Source organism: Tachyglossus aculeatus, chromosome 2, assembly GCF_015852505.1.
Source record: "Tachyglossus aculeatus isolate mTacAcu1 chromosome 2, mTacAcu1.pri, whole genome shotgun sequence".
Lineage (NCBI taxonomy): Eukaryota > Metazoa > Chordata > Mammalia > Monotremata > Tachyglossidae > Tachyglossus > Tachyglossus aculeatus.
In genome coordinates, this window is record NC_052067.1 from 107,204,441 (window position 1) to 107,215,217 (window position 10,777).

The 10,777-nt window shown below is 45.2% G+C and overlaps 1 protein-coding gene and 1 non-coding gene across 8 annotated transcripts in view; one reads left to right on the plus strand and one right to left on the minus strand.

Moving 5' to 3' along the window:
• Positions 1-8,480, minus strand: part of MAP4K4 (mitogen-activated protein kinase kinase kinase kinase 4) — a 268,656-nt gene extending 260,176 nt beyond the window's left edge. For all 7 annotated transcript variants that reach the window (XM_038742695.1, XM_038742687.1, XM_038742692.1 and 4 more), the window contains exons 1-2: positions 7,969-8,480; positions 7,379-7,444 (exon numbers count right to left, since the gene is read on the minus strand). In XM_038742695.1, the coding sequence (XP_038598623.1) occupies positions 7,379-7,444; positions 7,969-8,025 (123 nt within the window). In that variant the 5' untranslated portion in view covers positions 8,026-8,480. The remainder of the gene's footprint in view (positions 1-7,378; positions 7,445-7,968) is intronic.
• Positions 8,481-9,929: 1,449 nt separating this feature from the next.
• On the plus strand, positions 9,930-10,003 carry TRNAI-GAU. The gene has a single exon. It is a non-coding gene; the product is annotated as a tRNA-Ile (tRNA).
• Positions 10,004-10,777: the final 774 nt, after the last annotated feature.

Consider the following 10,777-nt stretch of genomic DNA (forward strand, 5'->3'; position numbering starts at 1 on the left):
TCCTACACAGTATGTTTAAGAAGAACTTTGGAGTTCTTAGCCCAGCTGTCCTACTGAACAACTGGGATAACATACAGAACCGTTCAATTTACTGCAACTCAGTTTCTGCCAGGTTTCTCATTCACCCATTAGCCATTATGCTTCAAGTTAATTTTATTCCCCTCTACTTTCTGTCCCTTCAAAATCAATTATTATTTAAGTATTTACTGGTCGCAGAGCACTATACTAAGCACTTGGGGGAGTACTACAGCAGCATAGTAAGCGCTTAACAAATGCCATCATTATTATTATTATTATCCACAGGGACTTTATAATCTAGCTGGAGATAGACACGTACAATAATTTACACGAGGGAAGAAGAAGTGCTCAAAATACGTACTTTTTTCTTGACTTCAAAGTCTCTCACCCTGATCACCCTGGCCTGAAGGTAGTCAGCAACCCACAAGGCAAAATTTGCTCTTGCCAAGCAGAACTGTTTTTGTTCATTTACTAACACACTAAGTAAAATAACCAGCTACCAAGCTTTTATTTGGTTTGGCAAGAGGCTGAGGGTGCTGTAACAACCAAGTTACTCATTCTTGAAATTTGGGGGGGAGGGGGGGAGGTAACAATGTCAATTCACAGCAACAAGTATCTACAAAAACGTATCATGCTCCTCAAATATTTGAAAATGGCTATAAAAATCCATGAGAATATTCGAACATCACATCAAGTATGACTACAGAACCCACCAAAAAGTTATTATTGCCTCTAGAGACAAACCTATTATTTTTTCCTTTAAAAAAAAATCTTCAAAAAGAAGAGCAGTGTTTGAGGTAGGCAAGCACAGTACTCATATTACCTAAGGAAACTCCTCATAAGCACCTAATGGACAGGGAACACATCTACCAAGTCTGTTATGCTGTACTTTCCCAAGCGCTTAGTACAGTGCTCTGCACAGAGAATGCACTGAATAAATACAATCCATTACTGACATTCCAATACTACACCACTAAGGAAGCAAAATGGTCTAGAAGAAAGAGTATGGGCCTGAAGCTAGGAGACGCAGCTTCTAATTCCAGTTCTCCACTTGTCTGCTGTGTAACTGTGGGCAAGTCACTAAACTTCTCTGCACCTCAGTTTCTTCATCTGTAAAAATGAGCAGAAAAAACCTCATTCTCCCTCCCTCTTAGGCTGGCAACACTGAATGAGATAAAGACTGTATCCAGTACCTACTCCAAATTTTAGTGCATAATAAATGCAAACACCACAAAAAAAACCTTAAACAGTTAAAAAAAAAAAGGCCCCAAAATCTACAGGTTTGGAGTTGACGTCTTCACTCCAAGTTGAAATAGGAACAGAACACATGTCAATACCAGTTTTCTCACAGCTTCCACAGTTAATGCCAAAATCTATTCAGTAAGAAGGAAATGCATGTGTAAGAACAAGTCTATACATGTTACTAAGGGCAAGATCAGCTGATACTAACCTGCTCAAGGAAAAGTGCGCTGCAATTGTTCTCCTAATGAAAACACACTGTCTTACAGAATTTGCATTTTACCTACAATAGAAGTATTCCTTTATGAAACTGCAAAATCCCACACAAGACAACTGCTTATTTGAAAATGATAAAGAATAGAAGACTATCAGCTGAAAGAGCTCTATAGCGCCTTCCATTTAAGGGGCTGGAAGGACCCAAAAAACACGGCCTCAGCTGTGAAGAGACTCTTAGTAAACAGAAACGTTCATCCCCATTCAACAGAATGAATACCTGAGGTTCAGAGAGGAAGTATTTCCCAGCAAGAATTGGTTATCCAAGTCCAGTCACAAATCCCTGCCCAGAGAATGGCCAGCCACACTCATTAGGAAGTAGAGTGGCCTAGTGCAAATACCGCTGGCTGGCTCCACCACTTACCTGCTGTGTGACCTTAGGCAAGTCACTTAACTGCTCTGTGCCTCAGTCCCCTCATCTGCAAAATGGGCAATTAATACCTGTTCTTCCTCCTACTTAGACTGTGAGTCCCTGATTATCTAGAATCTGCCCCAGCACTTAGTGCTTGGCCTATAGCAAGTGCTTGTGGGTAGGGAATGTGTCTACTGCTGTAGTATACTCTCCCAAGCCTTAGTAAAGTGCTCTGGACACAATATGCACTCAGTAAGTGATGGTGATGATGGCATTTATTAAGCGCTTACTACATGCAAAGCACTGTTCTTAGCGCTGGGGAGGTTACAAGGTGATCAGGTTGTCCCACGGGAGGCTCACAGTCTTAAGCCCCATTTTACAGATGAGGTAACTGAGGCACAGAGAAGTTAAGTGACTTGCCCAAAGTCACACAGCTGACAATTGGCAGAGTCAGGATTTGAACACATGACCTCTGACTCCAAAGCCCATACTCTTTCCACTGAGCCATGCTGCTTCTCGATTGAATAAATGAAAAGTGCTTAATAAATACCACAATTATCAGTCCTGGGCTACCAACAGAGGGGTGAGTGAGCAGCTTAGGTTGCCCCTCTCTCCTCCATTCCCAGCTCTTTGCCCAACCAGCACCTACTCTGGAAAGCCAAATGTTTTGTTTTGGAACTGCAGTAAAGATGGAAGCTGGGTCTCAAATCCCAAGCCAAACAATCTGCCGATGTAACACGTGTAAAGCCACCAAATAGACAGTGCACATTCACACAGGGGCAATTTGGTCATCAGTATGAACGTGCCTGCCCATGATTGTCTCTCAGACACAGCACATACACACTAATATCTGCCCAAGTTGACACACTACTGCCTAAATATGCTTTTAGGTTCCTGTAAATGTGAGCTTGCCTTGCAAAAATAACTAAAATTTCTAGTGAAGAATATATTTTAAAAAAAAGGGTACTATTTCATTCAGGACTCAGAAGCACCTTCCCCTATAAATTTCAAAATGGATGTAATGAAAATAAACCACTTTCAAAAATAAGGCACTGTCAATTCTTCTTTTACAAAACACACAACTGACAGAGAAGAATAGGAGCTAAGGATGAACCACACTATTTTTTAATAGTATTTGTTAAGCGCTTACTATGTGGCAGGCACTGTATTAAGCACTGGGATAAATAGGAGCTAATCAGGTAGGATAAAGTTCATGTCCCGCTTGGAGCTCACAGTCTTAATCCCTATTTTACAGATAATCAATCAATCAATCGTATAAGGTAACTGATAAGGTAACTGCGACAAAGAGAAGTGAAGTGACTTACCCAAGGCCACACAGCAGACAAGTGGCAGAGCCTCATTTAGAACCCAGGCCCATGCTCTATTCATTAGGCCACATTGCTTCTACTCTTTAACTGCAAAATCTCTAGCCTATCCACCCCCAAAGATGTCTATTGGTTTGTTCCTGGTCAGTCACTGCCTTCTGGGATTTCACAGTTGAGATCTCTCTCCCTTTCATGCCTATTCCTGCTTTGGGACTATACACAGAATAAGATACATAAACAACAGGCTCTTCAGCCTTGTTTAGCCAAAGAAGTACACCTGATACAGAGGGGGAAAAAAAAATAACAATGATTTAGGAACCCAGGAAAAGCACAGTCAAGGCACTTTACTAAATTGGCAGTAATCACCAAATAATGCTAGTCTATTAATCACCAATTACAAACACCACCAGCACATAAATAGGAACAAATCAAATCAGATTAAGTTCTTTAGGAAGCTAAAACTCAGCCTGCTCAAAGGACAGTTAATGGGTTTCTCTAGATGATCTTTTGCACCCCATTTCTCCACCTTCTTCCGGCTCTCCATTATTGAGCAGTAAAACAATATGTGACTGAAAAAAGCTACTGGGCCACTACTATGTCCTGGGGGCAGAGGTCCACGGCATTTGTATTGAGGAGACTGGGCTCCATACCACACAAACACCAGTACATTCGACTTCAACAGGAGTAGTAGAGTCACCCAATGGAGAGAGCATGATCCTGGAAATCAGAGGATTTGGGTTCTAATCCCAGCCCTACCACCTGTCTGCTGTGTAACTTTGGACAAATTCCTCAATCATATTTATTAAGCACTTACTGTTGTGCAGAGCACTGTAGCAAGGGCTTGGGAGAGTACAATATAACGGAGTTTGTAGACACGTTCCCTGCCCATAATGTGTTTAACAGTCTTCAGTTACCTCATCTGTAAAATGAGGATTAAGACTGTGAGCCTCATGTGGGACAAGGACTGCATCCAGCATTATCTACTGGTACTATAGTACTGTACCAGTAATAATAGTAATAATAATAATAATGGCATTTGTTAAGCGCTTACTATATGCAAAGCACTGTTCTAAGCGCTGGGGGATTACAAGGTGATCACATTGTCCCACGTGGGGCTCACAGTCAATCTCCATTTTACAGATGAGGTAACAGGCTCAGAGAAGTTAAGTGACTTGCCCAAGGTCACACAGCAGATATGTGGAGGAGTCATATTAGAACCCATAACCTGACTCCCAAGCCCATGCTCTTTCCACTGAGCCATGCAGTATCTCCTAGTACCAGATCTACTGGTATCTAGAGAAGCAGAGTGGCTCAGTGGAAAGAGCACGGGCTTGGGGGTAGGAGGTCATGGGTTCTAATGAGGTCATGGGTTCTAATCCCAGCTCCCCCACATGTCTGCTGTGTGACCTTGGGCAAGTCACTTAAATTCTCTGAGCCTCAGTTACCTCATCTGTAAAATGGGCATTAAGACTGTGAGCCCCACATGGGACAACCTGATCACCTTGTATCCTCCCCTGCGCTTAGAATACTGCTTCGCACATAGTAAGCACTTAACAAATGCCATCGTTATTATTATTCCTGCATTTCATAGAGTGCTTGCACATAGTGAGCGCTAAACAAAGACAAAAAAAAACTAGAACAGAATGTTGTCAGAGGGATGTGACACCAAGACAATGCTCTAAGTGGTTCCCAAATGCAAAACCTAGTCATCCATGGGTTAAAGGGAATGGAAGAGGACAAGAACTTTTGTATCATCTGCAGGCAACAGAAAAAAGTTGTGACAAATTTGTCACAGGACTAACTTTAGGCTGCTACACAAGCCTGGCTTTTGCAAGTCAAACTAATATATATTTACTTGGTCATTTATAGTTAAATAACTGGCCTCAACTTCCTGTCCTCAACTTCTCTGGCCCTATTTTCTTTGAGTAAGCAAAATAAACTAACAAATAAAAAATACTGAACCACTGTAGAGAACTGGGTGAAAAATATGCTTCAGGTAACTCCCTTGGGAATGTCTCCTCCATTACTGGTTTCGACCTAAATCAAAGTCACACTGAAGTTATTGTTCCGTGGGTGTTAAGTGCCCTAGAGTGAGTTTGAACTCATTTAAAGCTATTTATCCAGCCCCCAGAGTAAGTTACGACTTCCACTTCAGAAGGGGGCATTTGCCACAGACTTTTAAATTGAGTTAGGCAAATCTATTCCTAAATGCAAAGCAGTTTACTGTAGTTAACTTAAGCCATTTAAATTTTGAGGCCCACCCCTGGCCAGTTAACACAACAAAGCCGGCCTTAACATTCATAAAGCCATATGAAAAATAACAACTATAGGCCCCAAACAATTCTCACAATCAAGTTAAACCCAATTTTGGAGGGCTTAAGTGACAGTAATTGTATTTGTAAAGTAAAAAAATGAGTTTGAGAGAAAGGTCATGGGTCACCAGTGTGTAAGCTCTTTTTTTTTTTTTTAACAAACTCAACATGGTGAATTTTCCAGACGTCTGAACACTTGGCTACACTGTAGTAAACTGACCCCAAATATACTACCTCTTGTATGGGCTTACATTGTTTTCTTTTTTAAAAAAATTTAGTTTGAAGTGCTATTCAAACAGCTTAGTTTTAATATATACACCCAAGATAGGTATCACCAATATAGCAATGAAAAACTAAGGGATTATAAATTTTCATAAATGTTGTTACCCTCCTCACAATTTCTTCCCTAATTCTTCCATCTTTAGCCCCTATATAGACTAAAATGCACAAGGATAACTGTGCCACACTAGTGGCTACTACTAACTCTGGAGTCAATCTCAAAATATGGTCCACTCAGGGTGCACTGGGAGGGGAGAGGAGGCAGATCGGGGATAATGATAATAATTATAATCCTAATGACAATAATAATGGTGGTATTTGTTACACACTTACTGTGTGCCAAGCACTGGGGTAGATACAAGGTAATCGGGTCAGACAGGGGCTCACAGTCTTAACCCCCATTTTACAGAAGAGGTGAGGCAAGGAGAATTTGAGTGAAATGCCCAAGGTCACACAGCAGACACGTGGCAGAGCCGGGATGAAAGCCTGCATCCTCTGGCTCCCAGGGCCATGCTCTTTCCAGGATTGTGAAACATGGGCATCCTTTTCACTTTTCTCTGTCTGTTTAAATTACACACTTGTTAAGCAGGTTATTACTGGAATTTTGATTCTGTCTTCTTATAGCTATTATCCTTCCTGCTCTTGATGCCCCCACCTCTCTAATACATGCATCATCTGTCAAGCTATTGTAAAGCAGTGCCTGTACCTGTTTGGCCCCAACTCTACACCTTAAGCACCTTGACACTTTCTTGGCGTGGAAACCTGCTGACGATTTTTAGGTCGCTGCTTTGATTCAAGAGGAACATAAACAATGTCTGCCTTTAAAACAGTCCTGCGTTTCAATTACTGGGCCCACATATTTTTTCAACCTATATTTCTTCATGAAAACGTTTTCCCATTTTAATGAAGCAGGGCACACGCCTAAAGGGTAGTTTATGTTATGTCAGTATCTCACAGCCAGGAAATGAGGTCCTTGAGGCCAATACGATTGCAAACTTGGTAAAAACCTCGAAGGGGGGAAAAAAAAATCACAAACTTTGCTTGGCTAAAGGCGTGACCTGGAATCGACCAAGCGAAGAGAAAAAGCGTGGCTCAGTGGAAAGGGCACGGGCTTGGGAGTCAGAGGTCATGGGTTCTAATCCCGGCTCCGCCACTTGTCAGCTGTGTGACTTTGGTCAAGTCACTTCACTGGGCCTCAGTTCCCTCATCTGTAAAATGGGGATTAAGACTGGGAACCCCACGTGGGACAACAGTGATTACCCTGTATCCTCCCCCAGCCTTAGAACAGTGCTTGGCACACAGTAATAATAATAATGGCATTTGTCAAGCGCTTACTATGTGCAAAGCACTGCTTTACGCACTGGGGGGGGGACACAATGTGATCAAGTTGTCCCACGTGGGGCTCACAGTCTTAATCCCCATTTTTACAGATGAGGTAAGTAAGCGCTTAACAAATACCAACATTATCATTATTATTACCTTTTCCTCCTCCCACACCTTCCCAACTCCCCGGGGTTTTAAAAGAAAAAAAAAATCCCCCAGTCACTCAGGAAACAAAGAAGGAGCCGCCTGACACCGACCTTATAGACTTGTCCATAGGTGCCATTGCCAACCACTTCCACAAGCTCAAAAATCCCAGCAGGATCCTGCAGAGGGGGAGGGGGCGGGGAGAAAAGGGGGGGGGGAGAGGAAGACGCACACAAAAGAAGTTAGTGTTGCCCGGTCGCAAATAAACAATTTCGTTCATCGGCCCCTACGGGTGGGCAAAAAATGAAATAAAATCAATCAATCGTATTTATTGGGCGCTTAATGTGTGCCCACTGGACTAAGCGCTTGGGAAGTCCAAGTTGGCAACATAGAGAGACAGTCCCTACCCAACGGTGGGTTCACAGTCTAGAAGGGGGAGACGGGGAACAAAATAGGCCTCGCCCAACGGGGGTCTGGGGCGGGCGGGTGCAGCTGTTGCGCCCAATTTGGCTGCACATGCCAACGCATGCGAACAAAGGAAAAAGCAACCCAGCTTCAACTCTTCTCCCGGAGGCGGCACCACCCTGAGCTGGGCAACGGCGGAAAAGGAGCCGGGGAGGGGGCGAGACACCCACCCCATCCCAGCCATGCCCAGGGGGCGATGCCCTAATGCCACTGCTGCCGCAGCTGGCACACTACTCACCCTCAAAGAAGAGAGGTCTATGTCCACCAGACTTTTCGCAGGAGAGTCGTTCGCCATCTTCCCTTCTTGCAGGAATTAAAAAAGGAAAAATCCCGATCACCGTGCCCACCCCCGCGCTCGGCTCCGGTCAGGCTGTGAGCCCCGCCGGGCCTGGCCGGCTCTTCATCGGGGGGGGGGGGGTCCCCGCACCCTGCGGACGATCGCCGGCCTGCTCCGCCCTACAGGCCGCCGCTCACCGGTGGGTCTGAGCGTGTGGGTGAGTGTGGGTGCGGGAGAGAGGCAGTAAGGCTAGGAAGGAAGGAAGGAAGGAGGGAGGGAGGGGATGGGCCTGTCGGAAGCGGATTTACACCATGTTGAGGTGGCAGCAGCAACAGCAGCAGCTCTCGGGCTCAATCTCCTCCACGCCCAGCTCTTTGCATCCCCCCGGGGGCTGCGAGGACCCCGGAGGCCGTTGCAGGCCAGGGAGCCTCGCTTACAAAAGCCCCAGACACACGGATTCCTCCCTCTGCTTCCCCTGCTCCTCCCGCATCGGACTCAGGACCCCCAAGCCGCTGCAGCCGCGCCGGGGAGAGTTGAGGCTCTGAGTGAGACAAAGATAACCGAGCGAGAGGGAGGAGAAAAAGCAGGAGGAGGAGGAAAAGCAGGAGGAGGAGAAAAGGGATTCGAAAAAAAAAACCGACTCCCACGACAGAAAACAGCTCCCCCTCGCCTCCTCCGGCAGGAAAAGCCGGCGGAAGCTCAGCCGCACATGCACACACCCTAAACCACTCCTGGGGAAAAATCAGGGAGGGGGGAAAAATCCTCGGGGGGCTCCGGATTCGCCGGCTTAATATTCCCCGGAGGGCGGGCGTGGTGGGGGACAATGGCTGAGCAACTGCAAGGCCAAGGAGGTTTGGCCCTGTCGGTGCCCGGGCCCTGGGGCAGACAGACAGACAGACAGGAGGCAGGGAGGGAGGCAGGCCGGCCCCCTGGAAACAATCCCCAGTGCGGGTCTTGTCTCTTACAGACGAGACATTATTATGGCTCTCTGCTCCGCAAGGCAGAATGAAAATTGCACGGGATCAAAGAAAGGACATTTCACACGCCAGGGCGAAAAGGGCCCTGTTCCTTCTCCACCATGCAATGGGCAATCGAAGCTGCGAGGAAGAAACGATTCCTTTCACTGTAAAAACTTATACATATATGCACACACACACAGACACACACCCCCCGCAAAAAAATAAATAACAATACCAAACGTACCACCAGCACTCCGATCCCTCCGTGGAAGCACAACTGGAAGAAGGAAGAAAGCTGTTGGGTTGGGACCGTCTCTATGTGTTTTCGACTTGTACTTCCCAAGCGCTTAGTACAGTGCTGTGCACATAGGAAGCGCTCAATAAATACGGTTGAATGAATGAATGTAGCCCAGCGCCTCGGGCAATTGGATTGTCGCACAAAGGGGTCCAGGGGTACTCTGAGAGGATTACAGACTGAGATAATAGTCAATCAGGGTGAAGGCAGCAACGAGAACACGTCAATCAGTCTGTACAGGGGCCCTGTTCTTTCCCCACCACTGTTCTCTCTGGATCTTTTTCTTACTACATTTTTCTTCCTCAATGTTTTGTTTCCCCCAACTCAACTTGTAACACATTAGGAGCCTGTGATCATCACACCGTTTAGGTTCACTGTGGACCGTTAGTAGGAGTAACAAAATGGGCTCGCAGTGAATGTATTCCACTGGTGTTGCCATCACATTGTCCCGAGCTATTAGGGTGAAAGCAGATCATCTTTTGTATTTATTATATGTAGTGGCTTGCATAGAGAGGTCTCATATGCCTTCCAAGTGGGTTTTTTTTTTCCATTTTCAGTACCTAAGAAAAAGGGGAGCAAATGTGTCACTGTCATTCTGCAGCTGAAGAACTGAGACAGAAAGGTTGAGAGTTGTGAGCAAAGCCACTAAAATCTATGCATGTAACTATGGCCGGTTAGCTCAGTTGGATAGAGCGTGGTGCTGATAACGCCAAGGTCACGGGTTTGATCCCCCTATGGGCCATTCACTTTTCAGCGCTTAGAACAGTGCTTTGCACACCAAAAGCGCTTAATAAATGCCATCATTATTATTACATGATTGTCCAGGCCAGTAAACATTTCCTGAGGAACAAGTGGTTTTAACTGGCAGGACTTTGATGGCAAAGGGTCATAAAATGGTGTGCGCAGGTCAAGCATAGAATTGTTGATCACCAAATTTCACTCCAAGATAAAGAGCCGCCTAATGCATTCTGAAGGACCTGTTTCTTAATAATGAAAATAATATTTCCTAAGCCCTTTCCAAGTATCAAACACTGTTCTAAGCGCTGGGGAAAATACAAGACAATCAGGCCCCCTATGGGGCTCACAGTCTAGACAGGAAGGAGAATGGATATTGAATCCCCACTTTGCGGGAGAGGGAACTGAGGCACAGAGAATTAAGTGACTTGCCCAAGGTCGCACAGCAGACAGGTGGCAGAGCCAGGATTAGAACCCGGGTCCATTGACTCCCAGGCCCATGTTCTTTCCACTAGGCCATGCTGCTTCTCATGCATTCATTCAATCGTATTTATTGAGTGCTTACTGTGTGCAGAGCACTGTACTAGGCGCTTGGGAAGTACAAGTTGGCAACATATAGAGACGGTGCCTACCCAACAACAGGCTCACAGTCTAGAAGATAGTAAACAAAATAGCATTGGAATTTGTTACTATAGGAAGTGTGGGGCAGTCTGAAAATAGAAGTAGATTCAAGATGAGTTAGGAAAAGTTCAGTGATCTGTCAATCAATTAGTCAATGGCA